Here is a 22,875-nt window from a genome sequence, read left to right on the forward strand (position 1 = left end):
AAAATGTATCTTTTGTTGTTGTTTTCCACACTGATTTTGTTGAAGTCAGCCCGTCTTTTCTGGAAGAGGCATCCAAGGCCATCAGCTTTCACGGCCATCCCTCCATGCACATGAACAAATACTTGGTCTCATTAAGAACACTAACACGACAGGAGCTACCATTTGTTAAACAATTAGTAGGAACCAGCACTGTGTTTAGGACTTCACACATTGAGTCTCTGAATTCTTGGCAACCCTATGTGTTAAGCACTGTCAGCATCCCCATTTCATATTAGAGGAAACTGAGGCAAAGGTCCCACAGCTCCGGAGTGAGGGTCAAGTTCACAAGTTGTGACTCCAGAGCTGTGCTCTGCACCACCTTCCTCCTTCCTACTAACCAAACATCAAACTATGTTTTTATCTCTCCCAATGAACTGGCAAGGATTAAGAACCCACCTACCCACTGCTGGAGAGGCGGAGGCGGCCGGGTGTCCGTGCACTCTGCAGGCATCTATGTGGGCACACCTGGAGTCAGGTCTTTGGCAATTTGTCATTCTGCATCTCGGGGTCCATCCTATCAGCCTTAAATGGGGAAAAGATATTTATCACAGTATTTTTTATAGTAACCTAAATTGGAAACAGTCTACATACCCGTGTTGGCGAATGGTTATGTCAACTCTGGCTTTTCTATTCAATGGATCCCCATGCAGTCATTAAAAGTAATGCTTCCCAACGGTAATAACAGGGAAAAATTATAATACTGTAATAAGTAAAAATAAACCAGGGTGTGTGTGTGAGTGTCCTAGGCTGTCCACAGCCACCACCCTCCCCGGTACATCGAGATAAACAGCAGAGGACACCTGCTCTGAACAGCTCCCGCCCCCACAGTTTCATTCCATTACCTGCAACCAGGTTTCTTGACTTCCTAAGCCAGCCCTTCCCTGCAACATTTAATTCTGAAGGTCTTTCAGATGTACAGAAAGCTTGCAAGGATAGGGAGTGAATTCTCATGTACCCTTCATCTAGAACAGAGATTGGCAAACAGGCCAAGTTTGGCCCACTGCTTATTTTTGTAAATAAAGTTTTATTGGCACACAGCCATGCCCACGGCTTATGTGCTGTCTACAACTGCTGTTGCCCTATACGGCAGTTGAGTTGTTGTGACACAGACCATGGGGCTGCACAGAATAGTTACTATCCGGCCCTTTGTTGAAAAGGCCAGCTAGCCCCCGCTCTAGACTCGCCAATGACTGATATTTAGCCAATATGCTCTGTCACTCTCTTAGTACACACTCACATATTGTTACTATTTCTTTGCTGAACATTTCAGAGTAAGCTGCAGACATCATGACCTATGCCCGATAACCTTAGATAACCTTAGCGTGCATCTTTAGCAAGGACATAACCTGGGAGGGCAGAGGTCCATGAAAAACTGGTGCCAGGTCTGCCAAGCATCCCAGCAAAGTCCTTTAAGCAGCTCTTCCAATCCAGGCTCACACTGACCTGTGTGCCTCCCATGTCAGCTCTGATCCCTGCTTTTGAATAATTTCACCTCATCGGCTCTGTTTCTGGGACCAGGAGGCTTCTTCTCTTGGAGACAGCTGTCTAAGGAGATCCAGCCCAGGTAGGACAGCCCCAGGGAACAACAGCATAAGGAGATGCCAGTGAGGGAGGGCCCTCCACCCCAAATATTCTGCCCTGGGGGAGGTGCAGTACTGCCTAGGTCCACCTGTAGCATCCAGAACAGTCCAGGTGAAGCCATGGCCACCCCCTGCCTCCCTCTCCTCACCCCCATACAGAAAGCAGTGAGCTGACCACAGCTCTGGGGAGCCAGACAGAGAGGTTGGCCACACATGCCCTGCTCTGGCAGTGCAGGATGCAGCCATGGCACAGGCAGGCACACGACACTACAGGACATGCCCCCCACCCTCATTGAGACCACAGGCTACCAGGAAGGAGGGCTGTGAGGGCCGTGCTTCTAGCGCTGACCATGGCACAGGACAGTGAGGAGACTGTCCCTCTGGGAGAAGCTGAGAATCACCTGTACGTCAGGACATGGGGGGCCCCTCCAGTGTGGTCCCGAGAGCAGAACAGCCCGGACATGTCTGATGAAGGCCAACACAACCTCAGCCCAAACACAGCAGGGCTGTGCACATGACCACAACTATACTAACAAAACGTGTGTGCTGGGGCGTGGGAGGGCTGAGAACCTTCCCCTCAGACCAGCCTGCTCAGGTTCATGGCCAGCCCAGGGGAATGAGTGTCAATCCTGACCTCTGAGATCCCTCCGGCAACCTGTGAGATGTTGGCCCGGGGCCAGGACCTAGCTGGGGACATGTGGACGGGCTCTTCCAGGACTTGTGGTGTAGGAAGCCGACTGGGCCAGAGGCTAAACCATGGTGGGCTTTCATTTGGTTTTGGGATTTAGGTGAATTTTATTTTCAAATCCTAGGAGGTTTTTTTTCGGGGGGGGGGGGGCTGGTGCTCGCCATCTGTCTGTGTATCCCCCTTGGGGAATGGTGCGAGAGAGGCTGGGAGCTGCGCAGCCCGCTCCCCCTCCATGACACCTAGGCTCCTTGAGCCACGACATGGGTTCCTGGGGCCGCACTGGCCAGTGTGAGCAGTCAGGGAGAAGAGAGATGCTTGGCATGTATTTTGGAACATTCTTTAAATAAATCCGTGAGGACAGAGATTGAAAGCACTCTTGAAGGTGGAAGGGGAGGCTTGCCCCGGGCCACTTCTCAAGGATGGCAACCTCATGCACTGCCAGGGACTGGGCTGGGCTGGGCCCACACAGAGGGCTTAGAATGTTATAGCTTTTAGAAAGACCATGAGAGTTACCACCAGGACACAACTATCCTCCATTGTTTGGGGTTCGCCCCACCCCCCTTGGCTGGTTTCTCTGACTGCTTGATGGACAAGCCCATCTCTGGCTCCAACTTGGGACCCTTCTCTCAGAATTCCCAAAGACCAAGGCCATTATGCGTCTTCTGTGTCCAGTTGGAAACACAGGTGCCATCATTTTCCCAATAAGAAGCCATATTACCTCCTGGTTGACAAAGCCACCTCACTACTCTCTCACAAACCGTAGTCCCCTGGAGAGCAGGAGCCCCCGCACAGACCACTCTCAGAGGAACACCAAGGGGCAGGGAGTGTGGACCAGGGAGACAGGCATGGGTATGTGCACTAACCTGAATGCAGGGCTGGCCGTGGGGCCGGAGCCACCGCCTGTGTCCAGAGGCCGAGTGGCAGACACAGGTTGGATGGAAGCTGCTGTCATCTGCTGGGGGTCCCACTGCGTGGCTGGGGACGAAGTCTCCATGGTGGGAGGTTCAAGGCCCTGAGGAGCCCAGGTCCCGAGTGGTCTCTCCAGTTAAGTCAGGCCGCCCATCGGGGGTGACAGCTGGGCCAGGACACATGGTGTGGCCCAGTTCTGGGGGCTGGTGTTCCAGCCAGAGAACAAACCACAGGGTGGTCACTGAAGCCAGCTTAGCAGGGACCATGGGGTCTGGTACAGCCCAGTGGACAGCTGGTTCCCCAGAGCTTGCTGCAGAGCACTCTTGTCTAGCTTGGGGACCCAGAGGGTGGAGAGTCTACAGACTGGAGCCTTGAAAGGGCCCAAGCAGAGTGGACGCCACAGGCAGAGGTGGCAGCAGGAGATGTTGGTTCAGTGCCAGGGGCCTCTCCTGCTGGGTGTTCTTGGGCAGCGTGGGCAGCAGCTGTTATGCTCATCTATCCGTGGGCATCAGGTAGTTCAGAAAAATGGCCTGTAGCTTCACGGAGCCTCAAGGAGCTTCCACGCCATCCAGTGTCTCGATCCAAAGAGATTATCTGGAGTGAGAAAGTTCTCTTGCCTGTTTGGCGTTCCCGTATCTGATGGGGTTCATTTCCTGGGCACAACTGGGATGAGCAGCCTGAGGCACACGGCCCCAGGCCTTGCCTCAACCAGATGCAGAAAGAGGAGGAGTACGTGGCACAGACTCCAGTCACAGCTTCCCTGTGCTCAGGGCTTCTTCCGCGGGTGGCGCTTCCGATGGCGAATGAGACAGGAGCTGTAGGCAAAGGCTTTCCCACATTCCTTACATTCATAAGGCTTCTCTCCAGTGTGCGTCTTCTGGTGTTTCAGGAGATTGGAGCCACAGTTAAAGGCTTTCCCGCACTCCCCGCATTTGAAGGGCTTCTCTCCAGTATGAATTCTCTGATGTTTGGTGACGTCGGAACTATGCCGGAAGGTCTTCCCACACTGATCACACTTAAAGGGCTTCTCCCCGGTGTGCACTCTCTGATGGCGGATGTGATCTGTCTTGTGCTTAAAGATTCGCCCACATTCGCTACATTCGTAAGGTTTCTTCCTCTGAAAAGGAATGAACACGGGAACTCCCTCAAAGTCATCTTTAAAGGAAGCATCGAAGGCGTCAAAGATGTGTTCTTCATCTTCCGGACTCAGGCTGGGCCCCTTACTGTGTCTTCTGGCCACAGCGGATCTCTTGTTTGGCTTCTTTCCCCCAGAGGCTCGCTCTTCTGAGAGAGCATCCTTCTGCACGTCTGCCTCCTCCCTTGGGGTCTGTGTCTTCTTTCTTCTGCCTGCAGGCTTCTCCATCTCTCAGCTCCCTGGAAGCCACCTGGACTAAGGGTCTGCAGTCTGAGCTGCAGGAAGCCTGGGGCTACTGGCGCCTCCCTCCCAGGCTCTGCTTGCCCAGGAACTCTCCATTTTCCCAGCACGTGACTGATGCTCCATGCCAGGAAGGAAAGAGCGGCCTGTCCTTGTGCTGCTGGAGAGAAGCAAGATCACAAACGTCAGCTTAGTGTGTCTTCCAGAGGCTGCACAATGAAGGGGCAGGACAGCAAGTGCTGGAAAGGGGACATGGGGAGGGCATCGCCCTCCCTTCCCATGTGCTCCCCAATGAGCATCTACAACTAAATTCCTGATCTCCCCAGAGCCCTAAGTCACTCTCCCTGATTTTCTTGCTCTCGGTGAGTGGTATCACCGCTCACTCAGCTACTGACCAAGGAATCCTTATTCCTCTGCCAGGGGACAGGTCTGCTGTGGCTGCATTAGGATCTGACAGGCACATGGACCAACATCTGCCCCGAGGCTGTCCCATCTCCACATCCCCAAATCCGTCTTGTTCCCACCAGGGTCTCACTCCTCCTCCACTGTCTTGTGCTTGGGGCCAGTCACATGCTTTGGAGCTACAGGCTGTAGGAGCCTCATGCCCATGGAAGGGGCCTCCTGGAGCGTGGACCCCCAGCTGGCCCACACAGCCAGCAAGCCCCGTCACATCACACGCCTGCGCAGACCCCGACAGCCTCCCTCAGATTCACAGACACTACATGCCTCTCCCCTGGCGACCCCCTCGCCACCCTACCTTCTTTGGGTTCCCCAAACACACCTAATCCTTCCTGCCTGTGCGCTGGGCTTCCCCCACCCCCTGCCTTCCAGAGCTCTGCTCCAATGGCCCCTTCTCAGAGACAATCCTGACCCGGTGACATGCTCCCCCAACACTATTCCCTTTTCCCAGCACTATTTTTCCTACTAGCACTTAACATGGGCTAAACCCTTCTTTGTTATTTTTTAACTAAACGTGGCTTGTTCACTGTGCTATCTATCCCAATGCTTCCCTACAGCTCCTGGTACATGGAGGCTCCGCATTATATATTTGTTGAATGTCTGAAAATTAAAACAATGCTATCACTTAGCATGGCCCCTGTTCTGAGCACTTAAGGAGTATCAATATATTTAATCCTCATTTTTACCACCATTTCCCCAGGTCACATGAGAGCGAGTGACAGCACTTGGTCCCTGGCACAACTCCTTCTCTGCAGCCCAGGCAAATTCTCACCTGCACTCAGGGTCGAAGCCCCAGGTGACCACCAACCAGGACCTGGCATTGTCTGAACCGTATTCCACACAAATGTCTTTCATGAGCTCTCAAGGGGAGGGAAAGATCATTCCACCTAACAGCATCCTGATCTCACCACAAATTCAAATAAGAATTAGCCAATCCCAATGACAGGAAGTGACTGGCAAGGCCCAGGTGCCTATAGAAGCATCATCCTGCATGGCTGTCTCTTTTCTGCATCATTTCTGAGCTTCCTGACCTGCCTCTTTCTCTCAGTGCTAACTAATGAAACTCCAGCCTAAAGCCTTGAAAAAAATCCAGGCTCTTTTAACTGACAGTGAAAGAAACCTCCATGAGATTAGGAGAAAGTACTGTTTTCTCTGCAGTGCCAAGGAAGCAGATCGTGGGCTGACTCCTGAAACCACCCTGAAGAAGGTGTTCTTAGCAAAGAAGCCTCGTGTCCTGGGATGGTTACTCTTGTCCACTAGGAGGTCCACAATCCTGACAGCTGTCTTACCCAAAGATGTGATGTTCTAAGTTATAATATTCCAAATTCTTTGTATTAGTTCTTGGTCAACCAGGCTGCAGTGTGAGGCTGGGGTCGAGCTTTCGTAGGAAATGAGCTGAGACACAAATGACATACACTTTAATGCATAGATACTCCAAATTCTCTTCGTTAAGTCGAGAGGGGAATGCTTGTCCTTCTCTCTTCTCTCCCCATGTATGGAAGTAATGCATATAATGCCTGTATAAATTTCCCATCTCAGCAAGGAGTCTGAGAGTCCGGTCTTTTCTAAATGAAAATGTTTAGATAAACTTGGTTCAGTTTCAGGCCAACATCACTTTCTGAGGACTCTATCTGGAGGTAGCTTCTGGGAGGAGGTGGTTCTCAGCATTGGGTAGGAGCCAGAACTGAAGATAAAGAAAGGTCATCTGCGCAGAGGGGAAGCTTCGGGAATCAGGTGGCAGCTCTGCTGGGATGGGCAGAGAATCACAACCCCAGTCAACCAGGCTGGAGTCCAAGGCAGGGCGTCTAGCTTTAGTAGCAGAGGTAAAAACCAAGGACCAATACAAAAGGGCAAACAATCCTTGTGTTTCACGTGGTGGGAACTGAACTGTAGGCGCCTTCTACTCTCCCATCGGGCTCTACATTGAGTCCACTCGATGGAGAGGAGTGGTCTGTGAACCCACGGAGCCTGACACTTGCTAGCCCTGGGCCTGTGGGGGTCCTCTGTACTCCATAGCACTGTGCCCTCCACCGGGACACCTGTCACTGGTCACTAATGTGCCAGTTTCCTTAGGAGGCAGGGATTTCTGCAGGCAAGGATCATGTCTTTTTCATCCTCAAATACCTGTCACATACTGTGCTCAGGAAACATTCTTGATAACAGTCTTGTCTGCCCAACTCAAGCTGGCAGGTGCTTAAGGGCAGAGACTGGAATTCTCACTTCTCTACCCACTGTGCACACTGAGAAATAAAATACTTACTAAAAACAGTGGACCACCATGATCATCTTCTTGGCCTCTTCATTTCACAGGCTTGAAGACATGAGTGACTGCTACAGCTACACAGACAACTCAACCCATACCTGCACAGCAAATGAGAGCCCCAGCCTAAAGGGTTCTGGTTCTGCTGCACAACTTCAGTATAGCTCCATTACCTCTCCGGGCTGAGGCCTTTTCACTTGTAATCTCTGAGTGTCCATCAGCGGTGGGGCTTCCCAGGAAACCTCACATACCCTATCTCCTCCCTCCTTCGCCTCCAGGAACCTGAGTGTCAGGGAGAGACTGCGTTATTGGTGGGCTTGCGACTCACGGCCCAACAGCCCATCGGGTCCACAGCCCGCCAGGTAGCTATGTCAAGGCCTGCGACACAAGGCCTTTCAAAATCAGCAGAGAAGAGGGGGCCACCAAGGTCTCCCGCGCTCCTGGAAGAGCGTTACGCCCCCCGCCAACCACAGATGTGTGCCCCGCGTGTTTAGCGGGGACAGCCTCGGACCGTCCGCCCCTCCCGCCTGGAACGCCGCGGGCAGCGGGTGAGGGGACGCGGCTGTCCCTGCAGCAGAGCCCGTCCAGACACCACGCGCCCCGGACACGACGCGGCAGGAGCCCAGAAGTACCTGGCTGGAGACGCAATAACGGAACGGGACGCGGACGAGGACGGCCAGAGGGTGGGCGGGGCAGGCGCGCCCTCGCAGGGTCCGGCCGGGGAGAGGCGCGCCCGCTCCGCAGCAGCCACTCCCGCCTACCGCGCCGGCCCTCGCGGGGCAGCCCGGCAGCTCAGCCGGCCCTTGGCGCCCGCAGGAAGTGTCCGGCCGCCGACACGCCCCTTCCGGGGCCGCTCTAGCAGCTGAGGCCCGGCCTCTCGGTAGTGGTGCTTGGCCCAAAGGTCCGCCCCTCCGTGGCCCCTCCCCTCCCGGCCCTGCCCCGCCCCGCCCCGGCCCCTCCCAGGCCCCTGTCCCCAGTCCCTCCTGGTCCTGTCCCCGCCCCTCCCCGGCCCGGTTCCCGGCTCTCGGGGCAAACGCGGCCGCTCCAGGTTCCCGAATGGGCTGTGGTGGCCATGATGGGGTGCAACTTGGCCCGGTGGGCGCTCCCCGCCGCCCGCCCCGCCTGTGCGGCACCTTCAGAAGACCCTGAGGGCCTCTCCCGCCCCCGCGCCTACGAGCAGAGCTACGCTCCCGCGGCGCTGCGTGGCCGAGAGTCCCAGAACTTGCGCCGCCAGGCCTCGCCCCGCCGCGCCCCTCGCGCGCTGCACCTGCGCCTCCACCAATCCCCTCACCCCACGGAGTGCCTGGGTCTCCCCCTGCCCGGCAGGGCTGCTGCCTCCCCTTTCATGTCCACGCCCTCTGTGGCATTGCTTCCTGAACGTGCTCATAGTCAGAATTACCTTGGAATCCTTTTGAAAAAGGGATTTTCAGGTGTCATCCAAGAGCTGGTAAAACAGAATCCCATTGGGGTTGAACCTAGTAACCCATGATAACCCGTGATTCTAGAAGCTTCCCAGTGATTTTGATGGTCAGTCAGGATTAAGTGTCACCAGATGGCACACTCTCCTGGGTGCAGTGTGTGCAACTCGGGCTGTTCATTTGTGACACCCAAGAGCTTCACAAAGTACTGCCCAGGCCCTTCCTGCACAGATTCGAGTTTAACTGGGGGTGGGGGGCGCCTATGGGATATTTTTCGAAAGCACCCTGGACTCTGGGAGAAGGCAGGGTGCAGACCGCTGTTTCAGATGCCGGTGAGGGACTGCCTGAGCAGGTGTGTTGGGAGGCTGTCCGCACAGCGGGAGGTGGAGGCAGAACAGCTGGGCCTTCCAGCTTAATCATTCTTCCAAGAAACATCGATTTCTTACCTGTGGGCATGTTCCTTAATCATATGTCACACAAATTTAATTAGAAAAACTAGCACCTGCTCCTGGGCTTACCACTTATGACAACATGTTGGTGGTAAGTGCATTTGTTCTCCAATCCCGTGATTTTTCCCATGTTTGTCCACTTACAGACTTACTGGGAGGTGACTTAATAGGCAAAGGAAGCTTCCTTCCAGGAGAGATTCACTCTCAGGTGCACCTGTGCTCAGAGGCTGTGGTGTTTCTGTATAGCTCCTCTATGTTAAATTTACAAATCCACTCCCAATATAATCGCAAGGTTTCTCTAACATGCAAATTTTCTGTGTGGATCTTCTGGTGTTGATAACAGATAATCTAGAATTGAAGCCTTCCCTGCATTCATCACATTCAAAGGGTGAATTTTCAGATTTTGGGATTTCATGGGTTTCTCTGTAGAATGAATCCTCTTATGTGGAATGACATCCAAGTCCTACTGAAGGTGCTGTCCATTTGCCACTTATAGGACATTCTTTCTAGGATGAAGTTTATGATATTGATTAAGGCAGGGCAGGTGAGGAGAACATGGCTCCAGATGGGGTTGGGGGCAGGTGGCCAGGGTGGGGAGTGGATGCCGGCCTTGCTGGGAGAGTTTGCAGACTCAAGGCCACGTGGTGGCCAGAGTGGGCCTCAAGCTCTGCTGTGGGCAGGATTCAGCCGTCCTCACTGCCCATTCATTTGAGCTCCAGCAGGGGAGGTCACAGGTCCTCTCTCCCTGCCACGGGCCCACCTGGAGCAGTGTGGCGCTGGAGGTCAAGGGATGCCGCAGCAGAGGTGGTCTTCCAGGGGGCCAGAGGGGCAGATGTGAGCACTGGGGCCTGGGGGTGGGGGGCCTGACTGGGAGGGAGAGTTTTACTTTAGGGTCATGAGAAGTCAATGGAGCATCCTCAGCAGGAGTGTGACGATCAATCTGTGCTTTCTGAATATGTTGTGGCTGTTGGGAAACTGTCTGGGGAGGAAGAGGCCAGAGAGTGTGTATCACGGTGCTGATGCCCTGGTCCAGGGGAGAAGCCTGCCTGACAGTGGGGGACGGTGGTGGGGAGCGGGAGGGAGGTGACATGTTAAGATGGATTGGGCCCTTGTGCGCCCCTGGCGGAAGCATGAGATGGTGCAGCCACTTTGGAAAAAGTCTGGCAGTTGCTCAGAGTTCAACCTAGAGTTTCTGTGTAACCCAGCACTCCTTGTCCTAGGAGAGATTTGAAAACATCGTAGCACAGCCTGGCTCACCTCAGAAGTGCTCAGACACCTACCTTGTGACAGCTGGCAAATCATCTAACACGACACCTATTTTACAATAGTGTGGAACATCTCACGTACTTAGAGAATACAGCTGGCTTTGGAGTGCAGCGTCGGGTGTTCACCCTCGTGATTGCTAGAAGGATTGAAAAGGAAGAGACAAAATAGTCACTATTTGCAGGTGACATTATTGTGTAGGGAGAAAATCTATTGAAAATACAGATAAATTATTAGAATTAATAAGAGTCAAAGTTGAATTTTAAAAATCAACATATAAAGATCAATTGTATTCTCATACATCAGCAGCAAACAATGAGAGAATGGAAAAGAAAAGCCGTCACTCACAGCAGTATCAGAGTGTGAAATACCTTGGAATCAATCTAACAAAATATGTGGAAGGTCTGTATGGAGAAAATTATAAAATGTTTTTGTGAGTCCTTCAACAAGATCCAAATAAATGGTGTTAAAGCCCATGTTCATGGATTGCTGGACTTAATATTTTTAAAATGTCAGTTCTCCTCAATTTTACCTCACAGATGCAGTGCAGTTCTGATCAAAGTCCTAGCAATTTTTTTGTAAACTTGAAAAGCTATTTCCAGAACTTACATGGAATTGCAAGTGATGAAAAATAGCTGAGAAACTAGAATAATGGAGGAAAGTTTGCTCAGCCAAATAGTGACTTCTTATGACAGCAATTAAGACAGTGTGGTCTGGGCACAGGAGCAGACAGACAGAGGGCTGCGGAACAGGTGTGACAGAGTGACACAGGTGCAGACACCTGGCCTGGCACTGTGGCTACGCGGAGAAGTGGGGAAGGATGCACCTCTCCGTTCCTGCTGCTGGAATACCTGGCACCCGTGTGGAAATGATGGGAAGTGGCCCACACTTCACTGCATGTTGCAGCCCTGCCTTAGCCCCAAACACCGCGTGGGACTGCGGGCAGATGTCAGTGTCCCCCTCGCCGGGATGTTTCACAGGCACCTTCACGCAGTCCCCCCAGAGTGCCCAGGGAATGTGCCCTGTGGTGCACTGTGCACCCTCTGCTAGCATCTGTCCCTTCCCCGTTTCACTTTCCCGCTCCCTGCCTCACGCTCTGAGACCCCCAAGGAGAATATCTGCACTCAGCACCCAAGTCCTTGTCTTAGGTCCAAACTATGCGTCTGATGTATTTTTCAGTATGTTTCTCACTTCTCTCTCTCTCTCTCTCTCTCTCTCTCGCACACACATGTGCGTACACACACACACACACACACACACACGAGTGCTATGTGAGGAATAAACAGAATTGACTATATAATACCCTTTCTGTAGATCAAGAGATATCATGAAAAAACCACACCCATTTGACAAAACCCCCTCAACCAGAAGGATGCGCATTAACCCTGGGAGAGCCGCAGGTTGGGGGATGGGACGAGGGAGGGTTCAAGGGAACAAGTAAGTATTAATTACTGAAAGGAGGCTCCTTGTCCCAAAGCTGGAGATTCGTGAGGACAAAACCCACTGGGTCCTGACTAACCATAGGTGCCTTCTGCGCTCCAGGCTCTGTCATGGGCACCAGGGAACGGGCAGGTTTGGCCCGCACAGGTTGGCAGGGTCAGGGGAGGCCTCCTTGGAGCCTGAACGAGGGGTAACAGGTGTGTTCCAGTGTGTGTGGAAGGAGCATCCTGGACGAGGGACAAACTGCAGGGCTGGCTGATGTCAGAGTCCAGGGGAGACAGTTGAACCCCAGTGCATGGGCCAGGGTGACAGGCTCTGCCAGGGACATCTTGTCAGGCAGGGCGTGGCACCTCAGGATGAGGGCCCTAGTGCCTGAGGCCTCGGGACGGGTTTATGGGACATGGAGGCACATGGTGGCTGGGAAGTCCCTGTTGTGAGTGGCCTCCAGACATCTGACCTTCCCTACACTCTCACAAGTCCCAGGACCCTCAGCAGGAGCCGCTCTGTGGTGCAGAAGAGAACTGGAGCACACTGCACAGCCGGGAAGAGGCAGACCCAAGCCCAGGTGGTCCTGCCTTGCAGCCTCATGGTGCCAGGGCAGAGGCGTGAGGGTGGCTGCCCAGAGGGCCCTGAGTTTGAGATCGGTCCCCTGTGGTACCCTCCTGCCTCCCTGCGTCTGGGCCTCGGCCTTCCTGGGGCAATGCTAGGCACAGCCTGTGCCAGACTCCCAAAGCCGGTGGCCTGGACACTTTTGCGGAAGCACAGGAGTGGGTGCCCAGGTTTTCCCACATCAGTTGAAACCAGTCAATAAGTATGAAATACTTATTTTCTTATTTAATGCATGTCTCAAACACTCGCTGTGCAAAACAAACAGATAAACAAGCAAAATCCAGCCAAAAGCCTGGCTTTGCTCTTACAGAGCTTAGTCACCTTGAATTCTTTCTTCCAAACTGACTAAGCCCACGGAGTCTGATGCCTCCACAACCCGCCCATCCTTGGGTCTCCTTGGCCTAAATCCTGAGACTGGAAGGGCCTCCCCACTCCATGGGGGGGCAGGAGGGCTGGGGGCTGGTGGAACCTCCCTCCAGGCAGACCCCCTGAATGCCCAGGGGAGGCTGACCTGTGGACAAGCTCCCAGCCCCAGGCTTCCCTCCGCAGGGCTTCCCGTGTCCAGTGAGGTCCACATCTGGCACCCAAGTCCCCCTAGGACACCTGCGGGCTCTCCCTCAAGCCAGACTCTCTAAGGCTGCTGACATCTGCTGCCTTTATTATTTAATTAAGATTTTAATGAAGTAATTGTAGATTCACATGAAGTTGTAAGAGAGATTTTTCCATGAAAGGGCCATATGTGCAAAGCGACCCCCAAATGTCGAAGGAGTTCAGAAACCAAAGAATGAGGCAGGCAAATCCAGTTTGTTGGTAAAGGATTTATTGGGGGACTTATGGACAGGAGTGGTCTTGGGTGGTCACAAGACAAGTAGATCTCTGAACAGCAACCCCCTCTCCCAGGGCTTATATCTTGAGGACAAAGTCTACATGCTCTTGAAGGAATGTGCAAGTGGCCGAGAGAATTCGTCATCTACTATTTCTTGGACAGCATCCGGGTTGTTTTGGAGGAGAGGTGAAACTTACTGTGGATAGCTGTCCCTGCATGAAGAGTAAAACGTCAGCTGGACATTTCAGAGGCACTCGCACACCTCAGGTCTAGTCCGGCAGATCAACATTTAAAATAAAGTCACTCTTGTTCCCACAGCGATCCACTGTATACTTTGCTTAGTTTTCTCCAAGGATGACACTTTGCACAACTACAGTACAATGATACAACCTCCTCCATGGGGTGGGAGGTGGCATCTTGGATCCCTGCAAGCCACCAATCTGCTCTCTCCGTTTCTAGAACGGTCACTTCAGAAAGCCACATGAATGAAACCATCAGTGTGTGAGCCGCTGAGATGGCCTAACTCTCCGTAGATGCATCCAGGCGGCTGTGTGTTTCAGTGGCAACTCCTTTTTATTGCTGAGTTGTCTGCTGTGGGAGCACGTACCCCATTTAACTGTTCACCCCTTCAAGGACATCATGGTTGTTTCCAGTTTTAGACTGTAACAATAAAGCTGCTGAGAACATTCATGTACAGGTTCTCGTATGAGCGTAATCTTCGTTCTCTGGGATGAAGGCCCAGGAGTGCAGTCACTGGATGCTATGGCAGCTGCATGTTTGGTTTTACAAGAAACAGCCACACTGTTTTTGGAAGCGGCTGCACTGTTTGACATTCCCACCGTCAGAGAATAAGTGATCCAGTTTCTTTGCATTGTCACCTGCATTTTGTGTGATCACTGTCTGCTATTTTAGCCATTCTGACAGGTGTATAATGATACCTCATCGTGGTTTTAATTTACATTTCCCTGAGGACTGACGGTACTGAACATCGTTTCATGTGCTTACGTGCCATCTGCAAGTCCTCTTGGTGCAATATCTCCTCCTGTCTCCTGCCCGTCTTCTCACTGGACTGTTTTTTCACTGTTGAGTTTTGAGATACATTGTATTACTAAGGTAGATTGTAGACTGGAGTCTTTGTCTGCTATGTGATTTGCAAACGCTTTCTCCCGACCTGCGGTTTGTCTTTTCAGCCTCTTCACGGGGTCTTCTCCAGAGCAGAAGTTCTTAGTTTGATCAGGCGTCCTTGTGGGACCCCACCCTCTCCACCCTCATCACCCTTGTCCTGTTCATAGAATTTCCTGGCTGTGTGCCTGGGGCTTCTCCTGCATTGCTGAGCCTCTCCCCGTGTGAATTCTCTGCTGCTGAGAAGCCTGCAGTCTGACAGCCTCCCCCCATGTCACAGCCCTTCCCCCATGTCAGCCAGCCCTCCCCCATGTCAGCCAGCCCTCCCCCATGTCAGACAGACAGCCCTTCCCCATGTGCTGGTCCCACATCCCTGCCGGTCCCCAGCCCCCTCCCCCACACCTGCTGCCCTGCTCTGGGCAGGAGCCCTTTAATGTGCACAGGCCTGAGGTCGGCCTGAGGGTGCCTCCTCCATGACCTTGAGCTGGAGGCCTGATAGTGGGCATCTCATGCTGAGGACCCACATGCAGAGGAGTCATGGCCTTGCTCTGCTTCCCACGGCACTGACCTGTCCCGTGTCCATTGGTTTCTGCAAACCTCAGTGGTCTCAGGAGAACGCAGCTCGGTCTGCCTGGGGCTCATGATGCTGGGAGTCTCTTTCCTCAGGAATTTCCTGCTTTGGGGACGCTGCCTCCTTCCCATGCCAGTTCTCACAGTCTAGAACAAGGAGCAGGAGGCGCAACCGTGGACTTCTGCTTCCTGTTTCTGGAGACAGAATATCCCCAGGACAACATCAGGCCCAGTCAAATCCCTGTGAGATCTGTCACAGGGAATGGGTGGGGCCTGAAGCGGGTGGGACATGGCTCCAGTGGGAGCGAGGAGGCCACCCTGTACCTGGGAGACAAACTTGAGTGACACTGAGCAGGGTCTTTGCCAAATGTGGCAGACAGTGTGGCTGCCAACAGGGCAGGGACTCCCCACACCACTCCTGCAAGATGGGCTTTGTTTTACTCCAATTTTGAGGGACCTGAGCACAGAGAGGCTAAACAGCTTGCCCAAGATCACACAGCTGGCAAGTGGCAGAGTCACACTCGAGGCCTGAGGGGTCTCAACCCCGGGGCACACAGGTCCCTTTCCATCTCAGGGGTCCCCCATGTCACACTGACAAAAACCAGGAAGCAGCTGTCTTGAGCTGCAGGGCAGAGGCCTGCCTCAGACCACCAGGCTCTGGAAGTTTCCTGTGCCACACTGGGGAGGAGTGCTCTCTGGGTGGGCCCCACTACCTACACATGCTGGGCTTAGGGGTGGGCTCTGGGGTCACCAAGGCCTGACTGCCAGGCCACCATCCAGAGGCCAGTCCACAGCCTGGGACCCCGACCACAAGCCCTGGGGTCAGACAGGCCCTCTTCACCCTTCACTGTACCCAGCGCACTGGGCTCTGTCACGACCAAGGCACTTCTCCGGCCTGAGCGGCAGGGAGCAGGTAACCCTGTCTGGCCACCAAAAGCACTGGCCAGGGCCATGCGTACTGCCCGGCGAGGCTGAGCCACGGGTCTCAGCTTTTGAGCCCCATCTGCCAGCAGGTCCCGATGGGGTGGACGTTTATGGCTCCGCCTCTTCCAACTCCCTGGCAGACACCTATAAACTCAGTGCAGGGCTTAGCTCTGCTGACCCCGCCCTGTGCCCCTGGAACCCCTCAGCTCTTGTATACCCTCCCATCCTTGGGCCTCTGGCAAGGACAGGAATCTCAGCCAATGCGGGTGACCCTGTGCCTAGGACACAGCAGCACTGTGGCCACACGTGGGGAGAGGAGTGGTCTGTGTCATCACCAGCTGCTGGGGAGCCGAGCCTTGGCTCAGCAGGTGCGCCTCTCCACTGCTGCGAGCCCGGGTAGGGGCTCTCTGGCCACGAGCTAGATTCTGTCACAAATATGGGGCAAGTTCTGGGGGAAGCTAGCTCCACAGATTCCGGAGGGGTGAGGATTCGGGCACCAGTCCTGGGGTAAGTCCCCCAGAACCTTGCAGCCAGCCTAGAAAAAGGAAGGGCCTGGGAACACGAGCTCCGAGTTCTCCCGGTTCCCAGATTCTAGGCTGGGTCACCAGTTTCCTTCACACCAGCCAGGAAAACGAGGGTCTTGCTGAGTAAAGGGTGTGCGCACACAGAGCAAGGCTGAGGGCCAGCAGGGCACATCCCGAACTGGACCTGGGGGTCCCTGGCAGTCACTCGGGGCAGAAGCAGGCTCTGGTTGGTCCAGGCCATTCTGGGTTCACCTTCTCATGCTCTGTGTGCCCCGTGTGCCACTCCCTGCTTCTTCCTCTCTCAGGACAGGCACAGCCAGGCCTCTACCCACTCATTCCCCGAGTTGTTAAGCCCCTGAGTCATGCTAGCAGCCACCTGCCTCCAGAATTCTCATTATGGAAGCAAAACAAAACCTCCATTTTAAAAGGTGCAATTAGATGGATTTTCTGTTCCTTGCAGCTTGAAAGCAAATTCCTAACTGAGCCAGACCTCAGGCTGAGCAAGCTGAGATCTCAGCTCAGGTGCAGACAGAGCTTCCTTCCCTACACAGAGTGGTCGAGACCCTCGCTGGGCCCGGGACCGCCAGGAAGGGTGTAGTTGCCAGGGTGGCTGCTGCTGGCATCCTGAGTTGGGGACTTGGGAGTGCAGGGGGACATCTGATGGCTGTTTTGCTGCTTTCCCCTCCATCTTATTTCTCAGCTGGAGCTGGGAGCCGGGTATCAGTGGGTGTTAGGTCCTTTCATGTGGAGGTGGAGTTTTGTGCTTCCCTGGAGCAATGCTTGTGAGCCAAGGGCCTGGAAATTAGAAGCTGTGGAGAAGGAAGGTTTGAGGGAGGAGTGTGGTGGGGCCCTGCGTCCCCAGCTTAATGAGCTCCCTAGCTTGATGTGGGGGACAAAAGCCTGAGAGCTGCCAGGTCCCTGGGATTAGCTAGCTTTGCCCAGGTGCAGCGTGACTTGCATCGCATTTCGAATTTCGCATTTCGGAACCTCTGGGGTGCAGCTGAGCAGAAGGATCCCTGATCCCGATCCCAGGAGCAGAGGCAGGGCTGGGGGAGGGGTGGGCTCAGCAAGGTGGGCCTCTCCTTTCAGCTTGTCATCTGCTCCCCCATTTGGGCTGTAGACGTCACCATTAGGTCCAATGAATTAAGAGACAAAGCGCAGAGTTATTCCCAGACCCCTGTTTCCAAGGCAACTCTGGCTCTGCCCCTCGGAGAGCAGGCATTGGAGCAGTGTTTTCGTGTCCCAGTCCCTAAGGGGGAGGAGGAGGGATGAACCTGGTGGGCTCTGCGCAGAGTCTGATGGCCCTTGGGGTGCTGGGCAGAGTCTGCCCTCTCCCTCCGTGTCTCTCCTGCAGCCCTGCGCATCTGCCTGCACCCAGGTCTCCTGGCCGGGGTGTCTGTGTCCTCCTATCCCAGAGTGGCTGGTGAGCACCGGCCAGGATGGAGCCCGGGGGTTAGGCACCCTTGTCTCCTCATGTATGTCCTCAAGTGTGAGTGGTCAGAGCTCATGGGGACGTGTGTGGCTGCAATTTGTCGCACGAGTTGAGTTGGATGCCACACCCCGGCTCTTGGACAGCCAGGCCTGGTCCTGTGTGAGCACCCTGAGGGGCACTGAGAGGCTGGCCAGGCTGCTCTGCACACAGGCAGGGTCCGTGTGGTGGCACTATGGTTCGGCCTGTTCATCCATCACGTTTTGTTTTTCGCCCCTCCCCCCACTGGTAGATCATATTTCAACTTTAAAAATCTCTGTCTCGGCCGGGCGCGGTGGCTCACGCCTGTAATCCTAGCACTCTGGGAGGCCGAGGTGGGCGGATCGTTTGAGCTCAGGAGTTCGAGACCAGCCTGAGCAAGAGCGAGACCTCATCTCTACTAAAAATACAAAGAAATTATATGGGCAGCTAAAAAATATATATAGAAAAAATTAGCCGGGCATGGTGGTGCATGCCTGTAGTCCCAGCTACTCGGGAGGCTGAGACAGGAGGATCCCTTGAGCTCAGGAGTTTGAGGTTGCTGTGAGCTAGGCTGATGCCACGGCACTCACTCTAGCCTGGGCAACAGAGTGAGACTCTGTCTCAAAAAAAAAAAAAAAAAATCTCTGTCTCAAGGAGCCTACATCTAGCTGTATGCAAAGGGCATGAATTCCGTTTAGATGGGAAGAAGCCTTTGCTAGAAGCTGAGCTTGGGCTCCGATGACCAGGTCTGACTCTGGGTTGTGCCCGCCAGTGGCCAGGCAAGTCCCCCTTCCTGCTGCAACTGGGGCTGGCTCCTTGGTCTCCAAGACTGGACTTACCTCCCCAGGCCATGGCTTCCAGCACACCCAGACATGGGCAGGTGTCCAGGCAGGGTCTGTTCCTAATCCTTGGAGCCTGTGAATGTCACCTGATGTGGCAGAAGGGACTTTGTGGCTGTGACGAACTTTTGGCTCTGAGAGGGGAGACTGCAGTGAACCCTCCAGGTGGCCCTGAGTGTCATTACAGGGTCCTCGTGAGTGGACAGCAGAGGGTGGGCAGGGAAGCAAGCCCGGGAGTTGTGCTCTGAGGAGGGAGCAAGGGGCCACAAGCCAAGAAGTGCCAGCGGCCACCGGGAGCTGGAAAAGGCAAGGGATGGGTTCTCTCTAGAAGGAACACCACCCTGCTAGAGCCTTGGTTTTAGACTTCTGACCTCCAGAACTGTCGCGCAAACTCATGTTGTTTTAAGTCACTAAGTTCGTGGGAATCTGTTCCCTGCCCACCGCCTCTCTACGCAGCCTCCCACCACATCCTGTTGTTCCTTCTTGGGGCTGACACCATGTCCTGGCTTTGGGAAGAGCCTAGGATTTCTTGGCTATGGACCATCCACTGGTCCCTCTGACCCACCTGGCTCCGACTGGACTCAGCCTGGGAATCCAGCCTGGCCTTGGCTGGAGTCCAGCAACCCCCCCTCCCCCTCCCCCTCCTGACACCCCGGGGAAGACGGCTGTGATTGGCAGGAAGCCCTGGGACTGGATCCTGGACCACCCAGTTGTGTGACCTCGAGCTGGAGCCTCAGGTTCCAGCCTCTCCTCAGCCAGGGGGCTGTGACAGGGCCCCCCTTAGACAGCTTGGCATGGTGCCTCTCCTCCTGCTCAGATCTTGAGTTGGTGCCGGGACAGAGAGCTCTGTGGGCTGCTGGGGCCTGGTGTTTGGGGTGGGTGCCTGGCAGATGGGCTTCTCTGTTCCTGCATCAGCTCCTCTCCCACTTCCCAAGCCACAAGCACACTCAAAGCGCCACCTGCCTCCTTCGTCTTCAGGCAGGGCAGGTTAGAGCCCCAGTGAGGAGTCAGGCTGCACTTTCTGCTTCCTCAGGGGTGGGGATGGGGCACCCCAGCTGCAGGCAGGGCCCTAGGACCCTGGGAGATGGTGCTGTCACCTAGGCAGGAGTCCAAGGCCAGGGCAAGCCTCCTGCCAGTGGCTTCATTTTTTTTTCCTATATTTTTTATTCTCTAAACTGTTTCAGAATACTTTTGGCCTAGAGACAGAGTCTCATTATGTTGCTTCCCACAATTCCCCCTTCACTGAGGAGGAGACCAAGCAGAGGTGAAGTAGCTCCGAGGGGTCATGGAGCTGGTAAGGGGTCCGCCCAAGAATTGAACCCAGGCAGCCTGGCCCCTGAGCTGTGCTCCAGTAGGGGCTGTGTGTGCATGAGACTGTGAAAATGCAAGAAACAGAAAAATCCCAAATAGCTGGCTTCAACATGGGGGAAATTTATTTCCCTCCCAGCCCCTCCAGCCCCACCAGGCCCCTTTCCCCAGTGGGTGGCCTACAGCCTCCCTCCCAAAGCCTCCTCCCTCCGGACAGGTGGGAGGCAGAATTGGGAAAGGGCAGAGGAGTTTCCGTGGTGGGAATCTGGGGGGCTCAGCCAGGTACATGGTGAGTGTCATCTCAGCCCGGGCTGGGCCGGTGGACACACCCTGTGAGCCGCAGGTCCTGGGGGCCTGGGCCTGACACCTGGATACTACCATCTTGCCACTCACAGGTAGTGGAGCGTGGAGGCCAAGGCTGCCCGGTGGGGAAACTGAGGAAACAGACCCAGCTGGGAGGAGCCAGTGCTGGCTGGATCATGAAAGATGCTTCAAGTTTATTCTCCAAAGCTGGTGGAGTGGGGAGGGGAGGGAAGGCGCTGGCAGAATGCTGGCCAGGCCAGGTGCGGCCGGGTGGGGGGGCTGGGGTGGGAGCTGGTGGGTCAGGGTCTTCAGGGCCCCATTGTCCAAAGGCCGGTGAGGAGGCTGAGCAGGAGGGCTGTGCCCACACTTTCAGGGCCACCTGCCCCCCTGCCCAGCGAGTCCTGGACTCGGGAGTCCTGCCAGGGTGGGACGTTGCACAGGGTGGATTGGCAGCAGGTCACAGTCATCTGGGTCCCCTCTGCCATCCTGGTGACAGGTTGGCAGCTGTCTGCACACCAGGTTGAGTAGGTGGTCAGGAGGCCTGACTCTGGGGGCAGGGGTTGGAGAATAGGGGCTGAGGCCGGGTGGGGCGTCGCCAAAGGGGCTCTACCTCGCTCTGGGTGGGCCCCTCAGGCATGGGTGTCAGGGCACCTCACTTTCCAGCCACCCAGATGTGCATGTGCCACAGTCCTGTGCCCACTCACCAGTGTTTCCGTGGGCCACGAGGATTGTGCAGAAGGTCTGGCTGAGTGAGCAGCTCTGGGTCAGGTTGCAGCTCTCCTCCCTGCGCAGGGACTGGCAGGTGTAGCACCGCAGTCCTGGGGGCAAGGACGGGCTCAAGCGGGCCCTCCGAGCCTGTGCTCTGTGCCCCTCCAGTCTCCTCGTGAGTCCGGGTCCACCTCCTTGTTCTCAGCTGCTCCCCACAAAGCCTGCCCTGCTGCAGCCTCCTGCACTCCCTGCTCAGACTGGCCAGCGAGCCCACGTCTGGCCCCACACGCCCAGCTGTGCAGGAGCCTGTGCTATTGAGGGTGAACTTTCCGTTCATCTCTCGTTGGGTGGCACTGCCCAGGCCCCTGCCGTGGGCATGGAGGACCTGCAGGTGAGTCTGACTCAGCCTGTCTCAGAGCATCTTGCCTGGCAGAAGAGGACCCAGTGCAGGGGACCTCATGGAGGGGCGTGGGGCGGGGCTAGCCTGGGAGGACAGAGCGGTGGGCAGGGGGTGGGGCTGGGCTGCAGGGGCAGGCAGTGCAGCGGCAGACCGTGCAGTTAACATGTAGCCATTTGCTCTGCTTTCTTCTTGGGGACTGGGGAGAGAAGAGGGTGGCCCCAGCCATTTGGGGAGAGGCTTGTTGGGTATGCTGTTGTTCACCCTGCTCTTCTCAAAGCCCTTCCCTGGCTCTCCACTGACTGCCTGCTCCTACCTTTCCCACCTGAACCCCAGCCCTGGGGCCTCTGCATTCGCTGGTTTCCACCCCTGTAAACTCCTACTCAACCTCTGCCCACCACTGACCCTCCCAGTTAGTGGCTCCTTCCTTCCTGTCCCTACTTTGGAGGGCAATGGAGTGTCATGGTGAGGGTGAGAGGTGAGGGGTGTGCTGAGGGTCCCCCATTCCACTGGAGGCAAGCTCAGGGGGGCGGGGGTGGGGTGGGGGTGGGTCGGTTTTGATACACAAGCCCCGCTCAGCCTGCACCACTCTGAGTGTGGAGGGAATGTTCCCCAAGAGAAGGAAGAGAAGAGCGGGAAGTGCAGGGCCCACAGGTGGGGATGGATGGGGTACCTCTGCCCCTGCCACCAGGGATAGTGTTGGCATCCTCCTCTTCCTCTTCATCCTCATCTTCCTTTTCGTAGCTGTCCAGCCCGTAGTCCCCGTCGTCCTCCTCCTGTGGCTGCCCTCTCCCTGGCCACACAGGAACACCTGTAAACCTCAGCTGCACGATACAGAGGACACCCACTCTGCTCCAGGCAAATGCCTGCTCCCCGCCCCCTACCCCCTCCCGTTCCTGAGTGCCCCACTCCGCTCCCTCCACGCCTGTCCTGCGTCCAAGTGCCTCCTGGCATCCTCATTACCAACGACCCAGCTGCTGTGCACCGGCCCTTCGCTGTGGCCACCCCAACCCCCACCCCACCTAACCCTCTCTGTAGCCTGCCTGTTTTACAGAAAAGGAAACGGAGGCTGGGAGAAAAGCCAGATCCCCAAACTCTGCAGTGCTGGAGAGGCCCAGCCTGGGGCTGGGGAGGAGAGAGGGAACCTGGGGGAGGAGAGCCCCCAGGGCCTGGCTGGGGCCACAAATGTTTGGGGACCCAGGGAGCCCAGAACAGTTTCCATCCTCCTCCTTCTGGCTGGGGACTCCAGCCTTATCCCCTCCTCTCCCTAAGCCCACGTCTGGTCCCCAGGCTGGGGGTCCTTGGAGGTCTCTGTGGGCTGGAACTGCGTGACCCGGCTCACAGGGCCGCCCCGGGCCCGCACCTGGCTGCCTGCACAGCAGCAGGGTGAGCAGGACAGCCCTGAGCGCCTTCAT

At 55.4% G+C, this 22,875-nt stretch overlaps 2 protein-coding genes across 2 annotated transcripts; both read right to left on the reverse strand.

Moving 5' to 3' along the window:
- Positions 1-446: 446 nt before the first annotated feature.
- On the reverse strand, positions 447-4,745 carry ZFP41 (ZFP41 zinc finger protein). The gene is made up of 2 exons (XM_069465912.1): positions 3,171-4,745; positions 447-561 (listed from the first exon to the last, which is right to left on the reverse strand). The coding sequence occupies exon 1, from the start codon at positions 4,577-4,579 to the stop codon at positions 3,983-3,985; it is 597 nt and encodes a 198-aa protein (XP_069322013.1). The 5' UTR covers positions 4,580-4,745; the 3' UTR covers positions 447-561; positions 3,171-3,982.
- Positions 4,746-20,663: 15,918 nt separating this feature from the next.
- Positions 20,664-22,875, reverse strand: GPIHBP1 (glycosylphosphatidylinositol anchored high density lipoprotein binding protein 1). Its single transcript, XM_069465590.1, has 5 exons — positions 22,824-22,875; positions 22,134-22,253; positions 21,760-21,762; positions 21,060-21,173; positions 20,664-20,902 (listed from the first exon to the last, which is right to left on the reverse strand). Exons 1-5 carry the CDS (start codon positions 22,873-22,875, stop codon positions 20,664-20,666), a joined length of 528 nt encoding a protein of 175 aa, XP_069321691.1.

Source organism: Eulemur rufifrons, chromosome 3 (assembly GCF_041146395.1).
Source record: "Eulemur rufifrons isolate Redbay chromosome 3, OSU_ERuf_1, whole genome shotgun sequence".
NCBI classification, from domain to species: Eukaryota; Metazoa; Chordata; class Mammalia; order Primates; family Lemuridae; genus Eulemur; species Eulemur rufifrons.

Coding starts and splice junctions, on each gene's coding strand:
- ZFP41 (XM_069465912.1), bottom strand. CDS start 4,579: ATGGAGAAGCCTGCAGGCAGAAGAAAGAAGACACAGACCCCAAGGGAG.
- GPIHBP1 (XM_069465590.1), bottom strand. CDS start 22,875: ATGAAGGCGCTCAGGGCTGTCCTGCTCACCCTGCTGCTGTGCAGGCAG. Junction 22,254..22,823: donor GCTGCTGTGCAGGCAGCCAG/GTGCGGGCCCGG, acceptor CTGTGTGGCCAG/GGAGAGGGCAGCCACAGGAG. Junction 20,903..21,059: donor CGTGGCCCACGGAAACACTG/GTGAGTGGGCAC, acceptor CCCTGCCCCCAG/AGTCAGGCCTCCTGACCACC.